General features: G+C 39.5%; 1 protein-coding gene across 2 annotated transcripts; it reads left to right on the top strand.

The window, feature by feature from the left end:
• The first annotated feature begins 15,592 nt into the window (after window positions 1–15,592).
• Window positions 15,593–24,885, top strand: nr2e1 (nuclear receptor subfamily 2, group E, member 1). 2 transcript variants are annotated; one of them, XM_088403553.1, is made up of 9 exons: window positions 15,593–16,059; window positions 18,686–18,831; window positions 19,252–19,339; window positions 20,479–20,714; window positions 21,733–21,879; window positions 23,020–23,116; window positions 23,185–23,334; window positions 23,413–23,518; window positions 23,911–24,885. In XM_088403553.1, exons 1-9 carry the CDS (start codon window positions 16,002–16,004, stop codon window positions 24,071–24,073), a joined length of 1,191 nt encoding a protein of 396 aa, XP_088259679.1. In that variant the 5' UTR covers window positions 15,593–16,001; the 3' UTR covers window positions 24,074–24,885. The 2 variants fall into 2 exon arrangements, with proteins under 2 accessions (XP_088259679.1, XP_088259678.1); XM_088403552.1 differs by having other exon boundaries at window positions 23,182–23,334.
• The last annotated feature ends 386 nt before the right edge of the window (window positions 24,886–25,271 follow it).

Genomic DNA, 25,271 nt, shown 5'->3' with positions numbered 1-25,271 from the left:
CATGTGACTGTTGGAAATCTCGCGAGATGTCACTGTGAACGACGTTCCAAAACAAAACATATATTGAGAAAACAAAATAATAAAATTGTGTAAATAAGTCAAAGACGAGCTTAATTTTATTAATGGGTTTCATTCTAAACTATTTTGTACAAAATATCGATAGTTCAAGTAGATTTTTGCATTTGAACTACTGAACTACTTTTGTATTGTTGTTATCTGCTATTTTTTTGTATAATTTCAAGGTAAACCTAAATATTTTATCAAAACATAACTTCTAAATTTTATCTCTCCATTAGATGATCTATGTGTTCATTAGTAGTCCATCCATCAACCTATACTGTACATACTATCTACAGTATGTATCATCTTACTACCATTATCTATTGAGCTATCTACTCATCATCTGTCAATTTATTCACCGTCATCTGTCTTTCAGTGCGTCTTCAAGTTCATATATCTATCTATCTATCTATCTATCTATCTATCTATCTATCTATCTATCTATCTATCTATCTATCTATCTATCTATCTATCTATCTATCTATCTATCTATCCATCCATCCATCCATCCATCCATCCATCCATCCATCCATCCATCCATCCATCCATCCATCCATCCATCTATCTATCTATCTATCTATCTATCTATCTATCTATCTATCTATCTATCTATCTATCTATCTATCTATCCATCCATCCATCCATCCATCCATCCATCCATCCATCCATCCATCCATCCATCCAACCACCCACCCACCCACCTACATACCTACCTACCTACCTGTCGGTCTGTCTCTTCTCTAATATACTATTGCATGACATACTCTATTGCATGAAATAATGAGTGTCTGTCTGTCTCTTTAGTGATACACCATTGCATGAAATAATCAGAGTCAGCGTAAACGCCACGGGGCCCCCACGCTGATTGTGATAATTGTCACAAAGCCCTCGAATCAAGCCGCGGCAGTCAATGGCCACTAATGTGAAATTAGTGGCTTTTGATAAGTCTCAGGCCGCATCAATTCAGCAGTCATGGGGGCCTAATGAAAATAAGGGGGAAGAGGACGTGCACGGCAGCGTCCGCCTATCCTAATGGCCGTGCGCCAATCGGGTGGTAAATATAGGGGTCTATTCCCCCGAAATGCTGCACCCGATGGTGAGAGCAGCTCATTAACTCTTCTATCTGCTGACTAATTGCTGAGACGTGGCCTCGATCCTTTATCTTTGCCGAAAGTGAGGCCTAACTCTCAATCGGAAAAGCATGTAAGGTCCACTCGTTTTGCATCATCGACAGGATTGAAGTAGTAACTTGGACATTAGTATGACAGATAAGGCAGTGGTGGAGTTCATCCTGATTACAGCGTTATTTGCTTCTCTTCCTCTGCTGCTCTAATCAGGAGCATACCAAGTAAAAAAAAAAAAAAAATCGGCATATCATTACCGGAGATGACCGTTATTGTCAGATGCTGGGCATTCATTAGCATGTGCTAGAACCAAGAGGACAAAAATCATCAATTAGTCTGATCAAATACGTGATGATGATGATGAGAGCTCTTGAGAAACTATACATATCCAGGCTCAAGCTGTTGAACTTTCTCCTGATTTCATGAGAAAAAGGCGTCGCAAATTGTACTAAAAATGACCGGCACTTATAATCCGAGGTATTCTATGCAACATGTATACTGTAATGTCTGCTATTGTGCAGAAAATCACCCGCAAGAATGGACGGCTCGTGCTCTTGCCCGTATAAGCCGATCAACACGTTCTTAAGGGAATTTAGTAGGAAACCAAGCAAAAGTTAAGCACTGTCTTATGTTCTTCTGTGTAAAACCTCATAAAGATGAACTCTAGAAACATGGCTGCCGCCACAGAATTCAAAAACATGTGCTAGAAAAGTACATTGTTGAAATGACTTAAAAAACATGTGCAATATTTATATGAAATGAATGAAAGTTTGAATCATGTCTGCTGAAAACAAATTGAATCATCATCAGTATTGGAAAGTACTTAAGACGCCCCTACTAGACATGGCAATGAATTTTTAAGGTTGAATCTGATTGGTCAAAGTCAGATTAAAGTAGAAAATTCCATATGAAATTTATCACATCTCTTTTGCACGACAATTTTGCAATATGGTGGACTCCTAGTTCCTACAGATCCTCATTTTTTGGTGAACTGGCCCAATATGAGTAATTTATTAGCAGTTCTTCCTTTTAGCTCACAGACCCCACCCCCCTTAAGGTTAACCGTTTCAGTCCACCCTTTTTATGTGAAGTGTAATTCTTTAAACAACCAAGGGATGGTAGCGTTCTTACTGATGAGATGGTGTGAAATTGAAAGAAGAAGAACAAACCAAAAAGCATTTCAGCATATATATATATATATATATATATATATATATATATATATATATATATATATATATATATATATATATATATATATATATATATATATATATATATATATATATATATATATATTACTTTTAACCCCTCAAAATGTTTTTTTTTAACAATACATGTACTGTTGACCCCTGCTTTAGGTACCAGGCCAGCATGTGAATAGTGAAAATCTGAAAATAATGCAAAATGCTATTTCATTCGTTATAAAACGACCCGGTCGATTAATCAGTATTTCTTTTGAGAAAAATCATCATCGGCCTGAAAAAAATCCATATTGGTTGATCCTGCTTTTTACAGACACATGTGACAGACGTAGATACAATTTTCGAAAAACGTTTTCATATGTTTTTTTGTTTGTTTGTTTGTTTTTTAAAAGAAAAAAATCAATACCAGGTATCTACTTACATATACAAATTCATTTTTCTGTGTTGGGCTTGAGAATGGTTCCAAAATATTCTGGAACCGAATGAGTCGATTATCTAAATGATTTAGTTTAGTCTAGTGGGGCCATCTGCGTAGCTAGAACCTTTTTGAACATATATTTTATCGACGTGTTTATGTTGCGAACGTTTTGCCCTTCCAACTACACAGGTTAACTCCCATTGGCCTTAAACTTGGCTCTTTGGCGCGGTGGAGAGAAAAGTAGCTGTAAAGTTATGCAGAAGTTATTCTTCATCCCTCGGGCCGTCCCTAATCCGCCCAAAACCTCATTCTTTCATCGGAGAACTGTGCCTCCTTTCTTGCGCCCCCCTCTCTATACAACATAAAGTCAGACTGCATTTAATGGTTATGTCGCGATGGGAGAGGGTCTTTCTTCTTCGCCCTTTCTCCCCGATATCGCCCTTTTTCGTCGTGTGAGTCTCCCAACCCGCGGGGACCCCCATATTCTTCCCTCGGCGTCTGACTCGAATCGCAAACTAACCCTGATTTTCACCACTTTGCTGGGAATCGCGGGGAGTGATAATAGAGATTTCGCTTTCATTTTTTACGCTTGACTTGGTTATTGTTGCTCTGCTCCTCTCCCGTGAGTCTCCTCTTTTCTAGGGATTAAGCCCTGACTTCGTCCCCGCTATACTGGCTGCCGAAGTGGCCCCGGGCCCCGGGATGACAATTGACGCAGATCAAGGCGGCCCTATTCTGGTCTTTCAAGAGCTCACTCCAGTTGAAATGAAGCAGTTGGACCGGACACGAGGGATGCTCTTCGCTTTGCTTCACACAAATCAATGGCGACAGTGAAGGTTACATGTTGCGTTTTGCTTAAAAAGCCGTGGAAGCATTTGTTGAATGTCAACAATATCCATATAAGGTCTAGAAGATGCTACACTCCTAAAATTTCCAAAAAGAACACAATTATGCGTCAAAAAGGGACCGATGCAATATTTGTGTCAATATAACCCAGATTTCTGAGTTAATTCAAAACAAGTCACTTTGTTGAGGTTGTCTTTTACAAAACCACCCATTTTGTTTCGCGTAAAGTTGGGTCAGATTAGCCCAAACATTGAGTAGGAGTTTTTTTTAAACCCGCAAATTGGGTATTTTTAGCCCAGCGCTTCCCAATTCTATTTTGCAAAAGAGGTATTTAGCATTTTTCATGCCCCCACTAAAAGAAAAAATACTAAATTAAATTAAAACATTGTCCATTTTTTTGTCATAGACTTGCTCATGTTTCGTTTGAGAAAGAGCTTCATTAGCATCTTTGTTGCTATCATTAGCTGTCGCTGCAGTCACAGCTGGGTGCTTTGCATTGATGTGAGAAGCTAAACTTGAACTGCTTCTGAGATAAGCAAGTTCCTTTTTTTATACTAAGAATCCATATCACACTACTTTTATCAATGATACCGTTAGGGCAATTTTTTTTAAAATTGTTTTATTATTAAGTTAAATGTACTATTTCATGGATTCACAACACTCACGTGCTTCTCCAATTTTACATTTTCTTCACTTTTGCCCTCCAACCCACAACAGGAGGGCATGCCTTACTGACAGCCAATCAGTGTCCACTTCACAGTGTGATTGATCATTGCTCTCCAACTCTTAACAACTCAAGCACAAGAAGCCCAATGCATAAAAACAGATCTGATTAGCAAACCAACAACAAAGAATTAGAGAAATTGGTTTATTTGTCTTTAAAGTGAAAAGTCAAAAAAATAACCCAGAACAGGTGACAAGCGGACATAGTCAACTTTGTCTAATAGAATTCTGCAAGTTTAATACAACATACGATGCAAAAGGTCATGGACAGATCAATTTAATTTCTCAAACAAACTACTGGGAGTTTAATTGGGGACCTTCTCTGCCTCTTCTTCTTGTCCTTAATGAATGGCGGATGGCCAAATTGAGGAAACCAGAACAGACCCAACAAGACTGAACAAGGATGTATTTACTATGTTTCATTTTACATACCTGACTGACGACATCATTCATCAATTAGCAATTGATTAATTAGACATTGACTCGATAGCGATCATAGATTTAGCTTAAAACGCAAGATATTTGTTCACCCGTGTAGTCATCACCGCAACAGCGTTTATGCATTGACTGTGTCAACTTCAATCAGGCTGTTGACGGAGTACTGCGCACCCTTGCATGGGTCATTTGGGTCGGCCCTCTCCTAGGAGAGCCGCCCCGGTGCTCGTACAGCGAGAAGGGGAGGCGGCGGGCGCTGGGATAATTACCAAACACGCAGACGACCGCAGCCACACAAAAGCCGCTTTGACTTCCTCACTGCTGGTCGCCCCGGAGAGAGGACGGTCCCCGCTCAACTCCAGAACACCTCTCATGGCTCCCGAGAAGCCCGGACGTCGTGTTCCATAACAAGACGCGAAAGTGACTTCTTTCAGCTCCACTGAACTGAACATAAACCCCCTGCAACAACCTCCAGTGGTCAAACGGAACAGGAGAAGACGGGTGGGCTGGGACGGGGCCCCGGGTAGGATTGACGGGTGGTTCGATAAAGTTGTTATTTGCTTTAATGCAACACGTGGTGGTCAAAGTCTGGTTAGAGGGAAGGCCGCACCGCCATATAAGCTGTAGCATATAAAATAAATAAATAAATAAATAAATTTTATATATATATATATATATATGAATAAATAAAAATAAATGACTGTGGGGTTTTTTTTGTTTTTTACTTCATGTCTGGTAGGTCACCCCCACCTTCTACAGGCGGTGACACGGCCATGAAAGCAAAACGTGCTGTAAACATAATGGGCCTCGGGGGTGATTGTTTCTGGCAGGCTACAAAACATGTCAGCCCTCCCCTCAAATTAGTCCCCTAGGAGGGGATGGATGGGTGGAGTGGTGGGGGTCACGTCCCACGGGAGGCAGTAACATGATGGCATGCCTGCACATACTAGCTTAAACATGCATCATGCGGGTACCATTTAACACTGGTAAAAAAATAAATAAAAATAAAAAATCTGTTTCAGCAGCCATCTTAATAATGGGATCACCACTCATCCACAGGTTTTTTAAAAAAATTAAATCATAATAATCATGTTCTGTCATTTAAAGCAGTGGTCCTCAAATGGGCATATGTGAAGGTACTTTGGTGGTACGTGAGATATTTAATTTCTTTATTTATTTATTTTTTCAAATTAAAAGCAAATTAATTGGAATATAAAGCTTTTTGCTAAATCTTGTTCGATATCAGATTGAATAATAAGGGTGCCAATTTTGACCCCAGTGGAACTCCACAGGTCAGTCAAGTGGTCTGAGAATCAGTTAACACATTTAATAACCCTTGTGTGGTATTTTGACCAATCCTTTGATCTTTACATCAAAGAGAAAGCATTGAAAAAAGATTCTAGTGTGCTGAAATTTCACCGATGGTGACAACATGCCACATTTCAAGATGGCACCACCGCTTAGTAGTGCTATCCGTTGGCTAAAATACTGCAAGAATAACATGACAGAAACTGACCCAGAAATGGTCAAAATACTGCACAAGATAATATTTAAGGCTAGATGTTAAGTTTTAACCCCGTTCCTCGGGGGTTATCCGTGCCTCCCCTGCCATTGCCTCTCGCCCCATTATTTGCAAAGGACTGGCTTAAGGGAAACAGGTACAGGTTGAATAATAAGGGTCACAAGATTGACCCATGGGGAACTCCACGGATCATAGCTATGTCATCTAAGAAAAAGTTAGCATTTCAAAGTGAAACTATAATAATAATATCTCCTATTAAAAAAGCACCAGACGCATGATCCCGAACTTGAAGTGGCCAGGTTGCACAAGAAGAAAAGTGTTTCTGTGTTTATTAGCATTAGCCTTGATTTGCGTTAATGAGTTGCTGGGGGGAGTCACGAAAAAGTCTGGATGTGCCGGGGGCGGATTCAGCCCAGATGCGGGCGGCGACGTTAACTTTGAGTGGTTCCCTCTCTCCCTCCCTCCGCCTCCCTCCTACTTCCCAAGACCCCAGGTTGCCTTTGCATGACATCATCCCCAAACTATGCCCCCCACATCCTCCCCACACCCATGTGAATCTGAGCTGTCACAATCGACAGCCGGCCCACCATTAAACTGTACGCCGGCCCCATACGTTTCCCCTCTCTTCTTCACCACCTCCTCCTCCCTCCTTCTTCTTCTTTCTGAACCCCCAGAAAGGCATTGTTTGAGTCAGGGCCTGATCAAAAAACTGTTGCCCGCCAACCACGGGGCTTTCTGTAAATTCAATGAGGCCACCTTAAAGATTTTCCTAATTAATGGATGACATCTTTGGCTGGAGGAGAGGCGAGGCATTCTGCTGCGGCTCGCTCTTTGTTCGCCTCCTAATTAACTTTCCCAGGTCACTCAGGTCCCCGCAACCTGCGAGTGAAGAGCTCCCATTGAGGAGGCAGTTGTAAACTTACTTTTTTCTTGCCTCGCCACTTAAAAGGGGAAAGCAACTATAGGGAACAGAAAATATCCTATTTAAGTCCTTTGTGCGTGAACTGCTTGCACATGTTCCAATAAAGGAAGTCTTCTAAATAAGCTGCCGTGTTGCACTCCGCTACCCCCCCCCCCCCCCCCCCCCCCCCCCTGGTCCTTGTCCCACCTCTTTTCTCTCCCAGGTTATGAATGATAGCTGCGGGCTGAGTGAGGTGAGGGGAGGGCGGGGACACGGGGCCAAAGGACAGCATCTGGGCACTGTGGAATTGTGACCGTCTAGAACTTTAAGGGAATTTTTGGGATACATTTTAAGGTATGCCACTTTGCCCTAAATTGGCAGTTTTGCCATTTTAACTTTAGTTTATTTTTGTAAACCTAGTCAAATACAGCTGATAGCTACAAGTTATATTTTGAAAACGTCATATCACCACAATCAACTCATTCAGTCCCCATTTTTAAGCCCACACATTCAACCCCAGGTATTTACATACATTTTTTAATTGTTTTTGAAAAAAAAAGAGGATCTAAAAATGGCTGGTAAAAATTGATTTTAGTACTAATGCTAATTGAAGACTTTAGTGCCGAAAATAATTGGTTACTTATACCATACGCACATAATGGAATGAGCGAGCAAATAGAACGTAGTTGGCTGTTAGCATGACTAAAAAAATATATTTCTAATATTTAAAGTGACACTATGTAAAATTTAGACTGTTTTTCATTAAAAATGAATACATTAAATGATTCTAAATTTCAAAAACTTCCAAATAAATGTGTTCTTAATGACCAACACTATATTTTAAATATACTAGGTTGTTGTTTTTAAGTCCAGACATTCAATCCTGTGTATATATTCTTTACATTTTTTTAAGTGTTTTGGCTAAATGACAGTTTAAAAATGACTGTTACGAAATGAATTACTATTAAGTATTGAGGTAATAAAGTTCTTTAGATAAATATAAGTAACTAATTACCTCAGGTACTAAATTAATTGTTTAATTTAGAACTTAATTCAATTAATTACAGCCATTTTTAGATGCACTTTCTGATATACACTTGAAAGGAATTGCCAAAAACAGGAATAAGTATTGGTTGTAATTGGATGTTTGGGCTCCTAAAAAAGCAAAAATATGTCTTTGGGACTGATGACTTAATCAAATCATTTAATTTATAAGTTATCCTCCTGCTATTATTTCTAACGTTTTACGAAATTTAAAGCAACCTCCAAAGATAACCCTTGAACTTTGACAGCCCTAACTGTAATATAACCCAATTTATTATTTTAAGGAAAGTCTGTACCCAAAGTTGTTGCCCCCCCCCCCAAAAAAAAAAAAAAAAAAAAAAAAAAAAAAAAAAATATATATATATATATATATATATATATATATATATATATATATATATATATATATATATATATATATATATATATATATATATATATATATCGTGCACACACTCAAGAGTATTTTTCATTGGTATGTGTGTGACTAATGTTCCATTATTTCCTATGGAGAGAAACTTGGACCTCTAAATCAGCAGGCTCACTAAGAATTAACGCTGACTAGAGACTGCGACCTTTGAACCTGACTTGGCAGCAGGCAAACGTCAGGTAAAGTGGGTCAGAAAGCGAGACTGAGCGCTAAACAGAGCAGATGAATGAGTCCTGGGTTGAGTGCTGGGAGCCAGTGCAATGGATTCGGGTCATTCCCTGTGACAGCTCATTGCCTTTTAATATTACCATTAGTATAATGATGACAATATAAATTGTCAAAAAAAGTCACTTTTTTTAATCCTCTCCAGGCCGACGTTGCAGATTTGCAGCAATGTAATGAGAATTCCTTAACGATTTTACATGAATTCATTCAATCTCACAGGCATACTGTATTTTTTATTTTTTATTTTTAAGTCCAGACATTCAACTCAAAAAACTTTTTCAAATGATGTGAAAGATTTATTGAACCTTTCAAACTTCATTTGTCTTGGTACACAAAAAAAAAAAAAAATCATCAACATGTGTCCCCTTTTGGATCATAGAAAAGATCCGTTATCAGAAATAAGTAACTAATTATTAATAAATATTTGTCGGCAAAACATAATCAAAATAAAGTGTCGGACCTCAAAAAGAAATAATTATAAATAAATATTTGTCCAAAGAAAATGATTAAACACAAATCATCTGTTTTATAGTATAGTTAACCAACATTTTTCAAACTCTAGATCAAAAATAACCCATTTTTGACCCAATTCGGGTTCTTTTGGACCCAAGAGTTTCTCGAGCCCGTAATGTAAGATGAGCGAATGCGCGCACCTGTTTCTGAGTCAAAGCCGGTGTCTGGGCTCTCGCGTATTTGTCTTTGCAGTGTCAACACACTAAGCCCCTCTACTCAGCTGTCATAATTTGTTAAATGAGTCTTTTCACAGAGAAACGGTTAGACGGGTTTGAGGGGGGGAAAAAAAAGCCTGCTCTTCACTACCCACTGAAAGCAAAAGTCCATCCCGAGAGGGGAACCCAAGGGCGACATCAGAGCGATTTCAGAGCAGCCAGTGATGGCATCTCTGTATATTTGAATATTAATGACCGACGGGCCCCTCTAAGCCTCCGACAGGTGCCCCCTGCCGCACTTGAGCCGGGGATGGCTGCGCGTCCGTCTAGCGTCCGCGAAGGCGGCGAGCGAAGAAGACGAGGAAAGGCCGGACGGCGAGTTTTCGAGTCACTTTCCCCGGGCCGAAACATAGGTGGATAGCGGCCCCCCTCGCGCCAGCACCGGCGCCCCTTGAGAAAGAGATTGACTTTTGTTTGGAGTTTGTGAGAAGTGGGAATCAGAAGCGGGACAATGGGACTCCCCACGGTGAGAGGCTGAGAGGAGCCATCTCAAATCAGTCAGCCAGGGGACTGACTAATCCGTCCATTGTCCCTCCCCAGCCACCGGCCGCACATCAACACATTCGCCCCCCATTGTCCCCCACCCTCGTGCAGCGGGATTTGCTCTCCCCATCAGCCAGTTTTGTCCAAGGCAGTTCGAGCGGAAGTTTCTCACTGACAATTTGCCCCAAATAGATTTGTCAGAGCGTCCAAACTGCGCCGTGCCGGCCCGGTGTTTTTTCCCGGGTTTGGGTTCTGAGCTCTCAGAATCTCTCGTCGGGACTTTGCACAAGTGTGCAGATGTGCAGATGGGCCTCAGGCATACGACAACACCGCATGCTGCCGAGGCTCCGGCCGGATGTTTGTGGGGTTGATTTTTAAGAGCGGTCTAGCGGTTAGCACGTCTGCGATACTTTTCTGAGGTTTGGGGTTCAAATCTAACAGTCAACCCTCCTTTGTGTTCGAAAAAATACACTTTTAAAACTCCCAGGTCAGTCTGGTTCATAATTTGGGTCAAAATAACGCTGACTGACCATTTCAGTCAATTTAAGGCAACTGTCTGTTTTTTATTTTTTTGTTGTTTTTGACCCAGCAGTTTTAACTGTCGGCAAGTGGCACATGTTTCTTTAGTTTTGGCCTTCAAATCATCATCATCATTCTGTACTCTAAAAACACTACTCAATACTCGTGGGTCAATTTGGGTCACAACTTGAGAAAAAAATCGAAAACGAAAACTGACTGACCCTGAAAAAAAAAGTTGAGAAAAAAAAATGCACGATGAACAACCCAACCCAAGCAACCCCATAAATGGGTCGTTTTGTACAAGACAACCTAAAAAAATGGACCCAAATTGACCCAAATATAGGGTTTGTCCATATTTGACCCATAATTGGATTATTTCTGACCCCTCTGTCTTATCGAGTACACCCAATATGGGTTAAAACTGGACCAAGCTACTTGTCTGAACTACCCCTTCCACCCAACTTTCTAGGGTTTTTAGGTTATTTCGTATTACATGCCCCCCAAAATTCAGTCATTTTACACGGAAGATGTTGGGTCAAACTGAACCCACTATTTATGATCCAGTGCATTTGAATGCCTGAGCTCTGTTTTAGCTATTCTTCCCCCCTAAAAAAATCGGACAAAAAAAAAGAACGAGTAACTGTTTCCTCTCAACGGAGTACAACATATTTTTACTTAATGATTATTTTCAAACATTTAAAGCGCACGAAACACATCTGTAATATCGCTCGACTGGTCTTTTAAGCTCCATCTACCTCCAAAAAGCTTGGGGACAGGTAACCTGAACCGCTGTATAGAACTGTCCGTGGTGCTGAAACCTGTCTCGTTCTTTGCGTGTTGCAGGTAGCATAGTGGATTGCAGGTCTGCCTCACAGTAGAGGGGGGGTATCAAACTCATTGTTTTCGTGAGCCACATTGTAGTTAAGCTTTCTGTCGGAGAGGCGGAATGACCTTGAAGTCAAATACATTTTAAGAGTGTTCCTCACACAGTTACCTTTTTTGAGTTTTGAGATCAGAGGCAGGTAAAAACTGTTCAAAAAATATATTTTTAAATGTTTGGATGGATGGATGGATGGATGGATGGATGGATGGATGGATGGATGGATGGATGGATGGATGGATGGATGGATGGATGGATGGATGGATGGATGGATGGATGGAAGGAAGGTAGGTAGGAAGGAAGATAGGAAGGAAGGAAGGTAAAATAGAAAAAAGGAAGAAATATGAAGGAAGAAATGTGAGAAGGAGAGGAAGGAAGGGAGGAAGGAAGGAAGGAAGGGAGGTAAGTAGGTAGGTAGGTAGGTAGGTAGGTAGGTAGGTAGGTAGGTAGGTAGGTAGGTAGGTAGGTAGGGAGGAAGGAAGGAAGGAAGGAAGGAAGGAAGGAAGGAAGGAAGGAAGGAAGGAAGGAAGGAAGGAAGGAAGGAAGGAAAATTAGAAAAAGGAAGGAATATCAAGGAAGAAATGTGAAAGGAGAGGATGGAAGGAAGGAAGGAAGGAAGGAAGGAAGGAAGGAAGGAAGGAAGGAAGGAAGGTAGGTAGGAAAGAAGGATGGAAGGAAAATTAGAAAAAAGGAAGGAGTATCAAGGAAGAAATGTGAGAGAAGGAGAGGATGGAAGGAAGGAAGGAAGGAAGGAAGGAAGGAAGGAAGGAAGGAAGGAAGGAAGGAAGGAAGGAAGGAAGGAAGGAAGGAAAGAAGGAAGGAAGGAAGGAAAGAAGGAAACAGTGAATAAATGAAAAAGAGAAAATGAGAGAAAAGGAAGGAAGGAATGTCAAAGAAAAAAAAGAAAAAAGAAGAAATGAGAAAGGAGAGAAAATGAAAGAAAGAAGGACCAAAGATATGTGAAGGAAGGAAGAAATAAAGAATGAATGAAAGTAAAAGAAGGAACAAAGCAGTGAAGGAAGGAAGGAGGGAAATGGAGACAACTTGCAAGTTTGGTATTCAAGCCAAAATATTCAAATCATTATTTTTGTTTGATAGTTTGACACCTGTGCAGTAGAGAGCCCCGGGTTCAATTCTTGTCTCCGGCCTTCCAACACGAATTTAGCATGTTGTGGGGACTTACCCAAAAATGTGCTTTGAGCAGCAGCGCTGATCGCTTCGGGTCACTTTAAAAGCCGGCACAGCTTCACTAGAGCGTTTACCAGGCTTGAAATCTCTCCATTATTCGCTCCCTGGTGCTTAGTGACTTCTTGCTAAACCAATTGCTTTCCGCCTGGTTGCTTATAGAGACCTGCGAAGTCATAAGAAATCATTGTCTGTGGTCGGTTCCAGCAGCAAAAAAAAAAAAAAAATCTCACAGACGCGCATACAAGTGGGATGCTTCCAAAAACAGGTTTTGCGATGACTTAATTCCTCGTTTAATATCATCTTGAAGTATATGGTAAATATCTGCATGAAAAAGCGCTCCCCTGATTCAACAAAAAAAAAGAAAGAAAAACAGACACACAATCGACTGCACCCTTTGTTGTTGGCAACATTTGATTGAGTGTCTAAGGAGAAGATTGAGAAAGTGAAAGAAGGCAACCAGGGCAACCGCGATGTTGGTTATATTTGTGTAAAGGCTATCAGTGAATGACGAGGATTAGGACGCGTTAAGGAGATTATGGCAAACTTTCGCCATTCAGCCGCCGGCAGCCACCCACGCACACGCGCGCACGCGGGACATCCCCACGCACGCGCATAACGCACTTACGCTTCTAAACTTTTGCTGAAAGATGGCAAAAGTCACTCATGCTGTATACGTCACACGGGCATTTTGCTGTTGTTTTCTTTGTAATTATTTTTTTGGTTTGTTTTTGGTCCGAGTAATAAAGGTGAGAAAAATGGTGATGGTAACTTCAAGGTTACTTAGCGGCAAGTACCTACCTACAAGGTTATTATAGATGTTTTTAAGATGTCAATATTATTCCTATAATATAATTGGCCGGATTAATGACATTTATGCACTTTATTTGGCTTTGTTTTTGATTTAACCTTAATTTACCATTTTTGTGTAAAACATTAAATGTATCACGTACAAATACAATTATGATTATTACCATTGCACGAAAATTCAGAGGGTTTTTTTCGTCATTTGTTTAAATCTGTGATTTTTAATTATGGCCTGGCACACACTCACACACACATCACACACAGAGTATACAAATGAACAAATGTGCAGTGTACATTTTTTTACATGTATTTAAATATACACAAACACACACACACACAGTATAGTTCATTATTACTGTCTTATCTATGACTGTTATTTTTTGTTTGTGTTTTTGTTTTATTGCCTACTTTATTATTTGCTCGATTATGGAATGTAGTCTGCCCGGGGAAGTGAACTGAATAAGAATTTTTTGTTTAGTATTACTATGCAGATGACAATAAAACTCTTGAATCTTGAAGAACATATATATATATATATATATATATATATATATATATATATATATATATATTTAGATTAAGATTTATATGTATGTATGAATCTCAACGGAGTACAACTTAATCTCTCAAATCCTCTAGGGTTGTTAGATGGATTAAAAAAAAAACGTTGGGTCATATTGACCCAAATATTGGGTCGATCATTTTTTGGGCCTATAATTGGGTAATTTTTAATCAGAGTGTAGGTGTGAAAGTGTGCCGTCTTTATTCTCACTATTTAATGTAAAAACGCAAACTTTTATACATGACATTTAGGAGTTTTCTGAGTATTGCATCACATCTGTGCCTGATATCTTGTATACCGAAACGCATTCCGATCTTTTCAATCGCTCTCATTAGTCAGCCCAGGTGTACCTAATGCTGTGCCCGCTTTGAGGCCTTCCAAAAAAATCAAAGAGACGTGCGAATGAATTCATACCGCGCATCAAAGCTGCAGGTTGCGAGACACCAAAGACACAATGGTTAATTGCAATTAAATACGCCTCCCGCCTTGCCCCATGTCCGCTTAAATCGACACTTTGTGCGGCCATATGGCCCCCGGCGCACCGTGGGAAGAAGGACAATTAAAAACAGAATATGGATTTCTGGAGTTACCCGGGGAGAGCGCAGCAAGCTGTCAAGGTCAGGGTGTCAAGAGAGGACCCCGGTGTCCCCAGTGGCGTGGGCTTGGGGGGGTGCTGCAGGAAGAGAAATGACTAACTTTGACACATGCTTTTCTTGCTGGAACAAGCAATGAACAAAAAAGTGAAGTGTCGTTGTTGCTTTGATATTCGTGCACATTTTTTCTGGATTTAACTGAGAAAAAAAAAGTTTTTTTTTCGTTAAACAGCAAGATTTTTTTGTCCCTTTTTGTACAGTAATAAAAAGCGCATGCGCACAAAACTTATATTTGTTGGCCTATAAGAAGAACTTTAAAAAATGTAAATAATGACAAAAATTACGCGTTTATTTGCAGGGATATTTAGCGTATAAGTAAGTGGTTCCATAACAGTGACAGGACTTTTGTAAACTTTTATTTCTTTGTGGTGGAAAGAAAGTCCATTTTCACGAAGCAAAACTTGAAATAATTTGATTAATAAAAAAAAATTTAACCTTGGAATTTTGAATTCTCTCGTCTTTTATAACACATAAAAAAAAATATTTTCTGGATTTAAAAACTTTTTAAAAGTATATGTTAGCTATGATATATATAGTTATATAACGACCATCTTTATATGTTCGTACAACTTAAGTGTAAGATGCAGTTCCGTTTCTCAAATGGTCGATTTCTTTTCAGTGGATAGCTTTTACCAAATTATAAAGAAAGTGGAAAAAAAGAGAAAAAACACAGGAGTAGCTTGTGGGCAGTGCCTTTGGATCAATGAATGAGAGCGAGAAGCGAGAGAGCGAGAGAGAGAGAGGGAGTGACGTCATGCGGGAGTTTGGTGTGGAAAGCCAAGTGGATGAAGGAAGTAGAGATCTCCACCCACCCCACCCCACCCCACCCCACTCCCCCCAACCCACCCGACACTTGTGCGAAATATTAGCAGGCTTGATTTATTGGGCCAAGTCGCAGCACAAAGTCACACCTGCGCGAACACTCACCAGTCTCAGTTCGGTTCCGGCCCAAAACATTCGGGCTTTTTCTTTTTTTTTTCGTTTTTTTTGTGCGGTATCCTCCGCCAATTCCAACTTCAAGCTTGTTGCGCATCTTGCGCAACCGCCGACGGGTCACTTTCGCCTGGCTGCGGAGTGGCTACGAATCAGTTCGCTTCGCCGGTTGGCCGGAACTTGGATGTGGGACGATGCTGAACGCGGACTCGCGGTGGAAGTTTGGCGGGGCCAACTGAAAGAAACAAGAGAGAGAATCACTTCTTTTTAATTAAAGGACCTTTTCCAGCCTGAACTTTCGACATTTGCGCATCCACAATGAGCAAAGCTGCGGGTTCAACAAGTGGCTGTTTGGATATTCTCAATGTAAAGTCGAGTAAGTAGCACTTTTTGTAATGCAAGTCAAACATACGAAATTTGGCATTTATTTCAAAGTATTCGTTTCCTTTAGCAACTGTTTGTAAAATGAAATCATGCTTATAGCGGAAACTAATGCGACATTGCGCATTGGGAAGTTATGTACACAAAAACCCATTAAATAAATTTTTATAAATCAAACAAGAGGTTTTTTTTCTGTAACGAAAATAAGTTAAGCTGTTACAGGTGTTGCAATATTTTCTTTCTCATTTCCTCTTAATTTACACTCTTTACAAACTAAGCGTTTTAATGTTTTTGGGTCAAAATGTCGAACTGTTTTTGGCCACACGACAACAATAAAAACTTATCATTCCAATAAGTACAAAAACTTAATCTAAATTACATTCCTTTCTCACGGGCCTTGTAATTTATTCCAATTAAATCACTGCAGGCTAATTGAAAATTACAATTATATCCACTTATCTCATCCAAATATGCATTATTAATGTCAAATCGCTTTTATCTTCCCTCATTAAACGTAACATTTATTAAATATAATAATTCAGAAGCATAAGTGTCACTCTGGTTTTGTCCATTGTTGCAATGACGCACAATAATATTAGAATTTATATAAACGTTTCTTTCACTGACGCACACAAAAAATAGTAAGCGGAAAAAAAATTGTCAAAAGGAGAATCAACTTGGCTCGTAATGTTTTATTTCATTTGCCTTATTTTTCGCTCCTAAAGATATCAAGGAATCTCTCGGTGTATATATATATATCACTTTTAATCCTTCCAAATAGTCAAGAAGATTAATAAAATATATCATAATAAACGGATGATATAAGTGATAATAATAAGCCCTTCATGGATTTGTTATTCTTTAATGCTGCTTATTTCCATGTTACTCTTTAGGACGGGTCACTGGTAAATCAGTGAGCAGGTGGCAAAACGTCAGTGTAATTACATAGACGCCCCCCACCCCAATCCAACCCACCACACACTTTTTTTTGTAGAATCGTATACAAAAAACTTCACTTTTTCCCCTACTTCCCTATCAAACACTTGGGAGTCCATTTCCATACACTTGATTGGAGTTCGGTGGTGCGCATTATTTTGGTGGCGCGGTGTCACTCCCTAATCCCGGGGCCGAAAGAGTCGCCGGATAAAGCAGCTGTCGAGTCCCATTATGAGGGCGACTTGGCAGCTTGTCGAGATGCGGCCAGTCAGACGAGCTTCAATGGGACAAAATCATTAAGTTAACACTCCCCCCCCAACCCAACGTCTCCGTTATGACCCCCCCTTCCACACTCCCTGGCCATTGTTTTACACTCACCCATCTTTATTGTGGAAAATGTGTACACTGAATTCCCATGGTCGGAGGGCCACTGTCCAGCGAGAGAGAGAGAGAGAGAGAGAGAGAGAGAGAGAGAGAGAGAGAGAGAGAGAGTGAGAGAGGGAGAGAGAGAAACACATTTCGTTTTTGATAGATAGTTGAATTATAATTAAATCAAGTGATGACCCCGCCCACAGTTTACGGCATAAATATAAAGCAAAAAAAGTGCATTGTAGTAGCATTAAACATTGGAAAGTTAATAAAATCACGAATTCGATGATTAGACCTTAGATAATGAAAAGTTAATCTTGATTTTTGTACCCCCCCCCAGCAAAAAATGTGATGAACAGTAATGTAATTCAATACATTGTAACGGTGTATAGAAAACAGACAAATTTAATAGGGTTAGTATTAAGATTTGTTAAGATATAACAAGCACATAGAAAAAGTAAATATATATATATAATATATATATATAATATATATATATATATATATATATATATATATATATATATATATATATATATATATATATATATATATATATATATATATATATATATATATATTACTGTATATCTATTTCAATTCGCGATTTTAATTAAAACGACTAATACATAATTGGAAATATTTATGAAGATGATTGTAACAATTAACATTAAACATGAAAAGTGATCAATGATGATGAATGGTGATGAGTGTTAATTTTTAAAGAAAGCTATGTATGACGAGAGATTTTTAATATTTATATAATACGAATAAAACGAATAAAATAGCATACATGGCTGTAAGAAGAAGGATTCGATTCAAACATTTCAAAGAAAAGCAAAACGTTTTGAAATAATAGATTGGTGGGTGGATGGAGGATAAATTAATGTTTTTTCCGAGTGGCAAAAATATATGATGGCAAAAAAAGTTAAGAAAAATAAATGTCATGATAAGAATTCGGCATTAAAGTTTGACAAAAAATATTTAAGTAATACAGCGCTATTAAACAAAAAAAATCACAGGTGGCTGCGTTGAAAAATAAAAGTATATTAATTCATCTTTTATGGTGTTATTTTTTATTACAAATAGGAACAGTAACCAAAATAATAAGCCACGTATGTTGATTCATTGAAGAAACCAACAAATAGCGAGTTGAAAAACACCAAAAAGTTCAGAAAAGTGAGCTCCAAAATCACGACTTGTTGCTGGACAATTACATTTTAAATTTCCTATACACATTTACAATTAACAAAGTTCTAAAATGCAGTTTAAATTCGTTGTCCCCGATATGACTTTTTAACTGTTCCCTCTCGCAGGTCGCATTTTGGACATCCCGTGCAAAGTGTGTGGAGACCGCAGCTCCGGCAAGCATTACGGGGTCTACGCTTGCGACGGCTGCTCGGGCTTCTTCAAGAGGAGCATTCGCCGAAATAGAACTTACGTGTGCAAGTCTGGCTCTCAGGTATCCCCCCCACCCCCACCCCCGCGTTAAAACATTCTCCCTTTTGCTCCTTTCTGACATATTTTCAACAAGTTTCGCCGTTTCCCAGCTGTGCCTGAACTCACCAAGCTGGCAGCGTTTAAATAGTTCAATGCGTCGGTGCGTTGTAATTTATCAGGTGTAATCCAATCTAATGTGATGAAAGCGAGGATTCAAGGAGTGAGGGGTGGGCTAGTATTTAACCCCCCCCCCCCCCCCCCGCCCCCCTCCCTCCCCTGCAATGAGGCTGCATCGAGGGTGGGGGGGGTCATAAATGCGTGATGATGATGATAGCACCTGGAAATTGGTCTCCTGGGAAGATAATAGTAAGGAAAGCAGCGTTCCAGCTATTATATGATAACCCTTTTTCGTATGTGTGTGTGTGTGTTTGTGTGTGTGTAGGGTGGGTGTCCCGTGGACAAAACTCACAGAAACCAATGCCGAGCATGCCGCTTGAAAAAGTGCCTGGAAGTCAACATGAATAAAGATGGTAAATAGACAGACGTTTTAAATTATGAACCATCATTTCTTGTTGAGCAATTTTTCAGTATTTGTTCGTGTGCACAGATTGGAAAACATTTTTATTATTTCTCAGTATCACCTGGCCTCTGTATGGCCTCTGCAGAGTGGAGCATGCCCCACTGAAGCAACTTATTTATATTAAGCCTTTATTGGCTGAAAATTTACTTGTATTTTCGAGTAAAAATTCAAGATAGTATATTACTGTATTATAGCAGTAGTTTAGCAGATAGTGAACAATTTTTAGTGATTTTTAGCAGATAGCATGTGTGTTATAACCCTTACAGTGGATGTTTTAAATTGAACACAAATGGTGCAGCAACACATGTGGGCAGACAACCATGTTTTCATATTTTCTCAGTACCACATGTTTTCCTCATTCCGTGACGTGATGACTGCTCCGTCAGTGCCCCTCAATGCATGCCATTATACCAAATTAAACGTTTTTTTTTTAGGCCACTATTTGGCTAACAAATTGACTTGAATTTACGATGCTATATGCTATATTGTGTAGCAGTAGTTTGGCAGATAGTGAACAATTTTGTGTGAAAGGAGAAAGCTTGGATGAGCCGACGAACAGCATGGGAAATTATTCTAAACCTTTCAGTGAATTTTTAATTCATTGACACAAATGGTGCGGCAACACATGTGGACAGACAATATAATACAGTATATAATATTTCTACATATATTCTTGATCCCCTACAAAAAAAGTCTATTAATGTGTCAGTGATATTTTTGTGATATTTTTATTCGTTGTCTGTAAACTGTATTTTGGCTAATTTGCACACACAATAATTAGCTGCAATGAAGTCATCATGATGATTCAATTCATCAAATAACAAGGAATTGAAGAATGTGGTTTTTGACCAAATGTTTCTATTATAGAGCGATAAGTTGACCTAAAAAAAAAAAAAAAAAAAAAACATGTCTAAATTGGTTTTGAAATACCGGAACTAATTTGAAAACAAATTGCTAGTAAAAAGCCAAGCATATGAAAATGATTGGTCATTCTTGTCATTTTTTAAAGAAAGATTAGAGGGAATGTTTAACATCTTTCCGGCTAATTTTACCGATGCATGATTTGGACTTTTGTTACGCCGTTTCCAGCCGTCCAACACGAAAGGGGACCCCGAACGTCCACCATCCGAAAACAGGTGGCCCTGTACTTCCGAGGTCATAAAGAGGTGAACGGCTCGTCGGCGCATTTCCCGGGTTCATCGCTGCCGGGGCCCCCCTTCTTCACCACCGTCACACAACTGGAGCCTCACACTTTGGATATGAGTACGGTGGCCAGCACGCCGGAGAGGCAGGCCATCGTCGGCCTGGCCCAGCCAACCCCAAAGGTAAAAAAACTGATTTTTTTTTTAGGATTTTTGCTTAGTTTTGAAATGATTTTAAAATTGTCTGAATTGAAAATATACTCTAGAATTAAGAATGATGCATATGATGAAAGACTATACACCTGTTTTGTTATGTTGTCTGTCTAAATGTGTTGCTGCACTATTAGTGTTCACATAAAAGGAGCTTTGACATTAAAACGACAGTAATGATTAAAGTGAAAAAGGTGACAAACTTCTTGTTAAGTCATTCAATGCCAAATCCATAATTTTACAATTATTTTTATTAAGTGTCCACATGTTCGATCCTCTGAATTTGATTTAATATTTGGCCATTTTTTTTCAAGCGTTTGGCTAAAGGAGGGTCTAAAAATGGCTAATACTAAATGAATTAAAGATGTCAAATGATATCACTTTTAGTTGACAACTAGAGGCAAAGTAGCGGACCCCTACGATGGATAATATAATGATAGCTTTATGGATCCACACAAAAAAGATATTTAGACTAGTGGGGCTGTAAAGAACATAATGCTGCCTGCCAAATAGTGAGCCAATGGCCTACCTATTTGGTGCTACTTTACAATATTATGAAATGTATAAATAAGTTCTTTTTATGAACCCATTTGCCACATAAGCCACAATTTGTTGCTTGGAATTATATTTGACGATTTATGAAGCCAAAACAGAAGGAGTGACCTGCTACTTGCCAAATTGTGAGCCCGCAGGTTGACATCTGTTATAAAGATCGGTGAATTTACCAATGATTGGAAGAGGAAATTTACATTTGTATTTTGATCCGATTATAATTTATATTCCAGCAGGGTTAGAAGTTGAAATTCTTGCCCTGAATTAGCCCATAAGAGGCACAAATCCGCCAATTAGATTTCTCACCGCTAATCCGCCGCAAGCAACACTAATCGTCGCTAAAAAGCAGGTGCCGTGGCTTGGAATTTGACCTTTGCCGCGTACAATGAGCCCGACTGTTTCCGAGGCGATGACCGCATCCCGGTTTCTCCCGCTGCAGTACCCCCACGAGGTCAGCGCCACACCCATGTACCTGTACGAGGTGGCCACTGAGTCGGTGTGCGAGTCGGCCGCCCGCCTCCTCTTCATGAGCATCAAGTGGGCCAAGAGCGTGCCCGCCTTCTCCACGCTCCCCTTATCTGACCAGGTAGGTTTAACGGCGCGTGACGGGAATTAAGGCAAACAAGAAGGGGGTGGGATTAAGGACCACGCTTAGCCTTGAGAGGAGGCCCGGGGGAGTTTGAACACGATCGCTTAGTCAAGAGAGCTTCGTGGAAATGATGACGACGTTTACCTCCACCGTCTTTCCCAAAGGTCTTACAGCCGTGAGTGATAACATCATATTGTATTATTACTTTTTATTTGTGGAAAATATGTGTAAGCACTGACCTGTATCATAATTATGGGGCCTCAGGTTTTGGTGCCACGCCCATTTACAGACATTTACCGTTGTGTAGGGCTGCAGTGATTGAGTATTTTTGGTATTCAGACATCCTGAGAAAAAAAATAAATGATTGAGTATTCAGGTGAAACGAAAACAAAGAAATGATAAACACAAAACACCAAATATTACACTTTCTCATAATATTTCCTCTCTGGAAACATTAGATTTTAGACATATACCTCCCCATACATTGTGGTCCATGTGACAAATTTGCCATTTAAAACCATCACATTTGAGTCAGCCCAGTTTATTAAAAAGTGATCAGTAGCGACAGCGACTTGTTAATCTGTGAGCATCAATGTGTGCAGTTAATCACACCTATCACGCCAGCCTATATGGAGCACTCAAGTGCTGCTAGTGAGTATTAGGTTATTTTATTTATTTATTTTTTAACAAAAGAAGGTAGCTATCTGTAAAAAATCAAGACTGACGTAGTGCCTCCTAACTCCCACGCAGTTTAGAAAGCAGAGTTTTGTTATATTTTTTCCTCAAGCTATTTTTAACATAATTGGTTAATGATGTGTAAAAACAACGGGCTAATAACATTGTTCACTGTTGTGTCCATTTTGTCAAAGCGAATTGCAATTACGACACCATTGGAAAGACCAGAATTTCCTCGTGAATAGACTGATAGATAGAAGCTTAAATGTTTTGCTTTTATATTGTATGGTAAACAGGCCATTAATTTCTTGAGATACTAGACAGTGTTATACTCAGAGGTCCCTAAAGTTTGGCTGAAGGTCCAATTCCAGTTGAAGGACACAAACCGTCAAAGCGCTTTGTAATTTTCATTTGCCCCAACTCAATAGCCTCATAAATCTTTTTTTTTTTTTTTTTTTTCAGTTGATTTTGCTGGAAGACGCATGGAGGGAATTATTTGTCCTAGGAATCGCGCAGTGGGCTATCCCCGTGGACTCTACGACTCTGCTTGCCGTTTCTGGTATGTAACCACTTCTTCCACGAGGCTTTTCCATGGCTAGACATGTCGTAACATTGTGTCATCAGCAGGGATGAACACCGAAAACACGGAATCCCAGCGGATGAACAAAATCATGTCCGAGATCCAAGCGCTTCAAGAAGTGGTCACCAGGTTCCGACAGATGCGTCTGGACGCCACAGAGTTCGCATGCTTGAAATGTATCGTCACGTTCAAAGCCGGTGAGATACCGGCCGCTGTTCCCTAAACGCCTCTGATTTAGGCTTGCATTATAAAAATCTCGCTCTACCGGTTAACAGTTCCGACGCAGGGGGGAGCAGAGTTGAGGAATTTCCGCAATGCTAGCGCCATTTCCGCGTTACAGGATGAGGCACAGCTCACGCTCAACAGCTACATCCACACCAGGTAAGATTATTTGCACGAAATGTTGCAAAATAAGAATTTTCATCTTTTTTTTTTTTTTTTTTTTTTTAGTTTCAGGCACTTTGATGTGCTTGGTTATTTTTTTCAGTTTTAGACTAAGCTGTAACCCATATAAAGACTGTACAAGACAATTAACAGTTGTTGAAAGTTGATTAATATTACTTTTTTCTTTTGTTAATGTTAAAATTGATAAAAGTTTAGGCATACTTATACAATTCTTATGGATAATAATCTTATTTATAGCCAGCGCGTTGTGTGGGGGGGCGCAAGAACTTTTCTGTTTCCTGGGGGGGCTTGGAAAAATATAATTGAGGATCACTGACCTAATGCATCATTATATCAGCCATTTCTTGAACCCCCGTGATATGTTGCAGATACCCGACTCAGCCGTGTCGTTTTGGCAAGCTGCTTCTGCTTCTGCCGACCCTGCGATCAGTCGGTCCTTCCACCATCGAAGAAGTGTTCTTCAAGAAGACAATCGGCAACGTTCCTATCACCAGGCTCCTCTCCGACATGTACAAATCCAGCGACATATGACCTCATCGCTCAGCCCAACTGCTTGAATGAAAGGAACGGAACACGGGAAGGGGGATTTGGGAGGGGGGGGGGGGGGGCATCAAGACTCACCCAGCAGGCTGTAGTTAGCAGAAGCACATCTGTACGAAGGAAAACAAGTCAAGAAAACCCATTCATCAACTAGGCTGATAACAGGGACTCTTAGTCAAAGGATTAGCGTAACCACCATCATAGATTTACCTATAAAGAAGCACTCAAGTGGACAGAGGAAAGCTATTCATGTATAAATACTGATGACTACAGACTCTGAGGAGCAGCTGCCAAGTGACTTGACAAAGATATCTTCTATATGAAAAGAACTCCAAGTGTCTGTGAGACCAATGAGCTTGATGACCAATTTAATATTTTATTGCAGTGTTCAATCCCAGAGGATACCAAAAAAAAAAAAAAAAATGAGTATGGGCAAAGTCATTCACACACCCCCAATATGGTGTCAAACTCAAACACACCCAACAATGAAGACTGTGGAAAAGGCAGTTGGGGGTTCGAAATGGACATGCGACTAAAGATGGTGTGTGTATTTAAGTGTTTGTATCCAGGCACAAAATTAAAATGTTTAGGTCAACTTAAAAGTTAAGACACTAACATTGATTAAAAAAAAAAAAAAAATCAGCACTTGGGGAGCTGTTTTGTGGAATACTATGGTGTTTTTTTCTGTTGTAAATACTTGGGAGTTTTAAATATTTAGAGGTGGGAACCATATGATTAAAAGACATTGATTTGATTTAATCTTTTAACCCTTTACTGGGCACAGCGGACACCTTTCTATTTTTAAGTGTTTTTAAATCTTGTTTGTTTAGGACTTCAAAATAGAAAAGCTTCCGCTGTGCCCAGTAAAGGTTTAAATTAAAAAGGGATTTAGTGTGCTGCCACAATAGCAGTTTTAATGAAAGAAAAGCATGTACAGTATTATACACATGTGAGGTTATTATAGTTACAAAAAAATAAACTCAATATATTTAAAAAAAAAAATATTCACGAGCCAATTTAAAAATGTGATGTAAAAAAAAAAAAAAAAATACCAGTACATGTTTATCAGGGAAGCAAGTTCAGCAATCGTTAGTCGATTTTAAAAAGGTGGTTTTAAAAAAATGAAAAACATGACATTTTTTCAAATGGGAAGTGCAAAAAAATGCTTTAAAAATGATCTTGACTCATT

The sequence above is a fragment of the Hippichthys cyanospilos genome, chromosome 20 (assembly GCF_059441005.1).
Source record: "Hippichthys cyanospilos isolate Australia breed blue-spotted pipefish chromosome 20, RoL_Hcya_1.0, whole genome shotgun sequence".
Lineage (NCBI taxonomy): Eukaryota > Metazoa > Chordata > Actinopteri > Syngnathiformes > Syngnathidae > Hippichthys > Hippichthys cyanospilos.
This window is presented reverse-complemented; position numbering and strand designations above follow the sequence as displayed.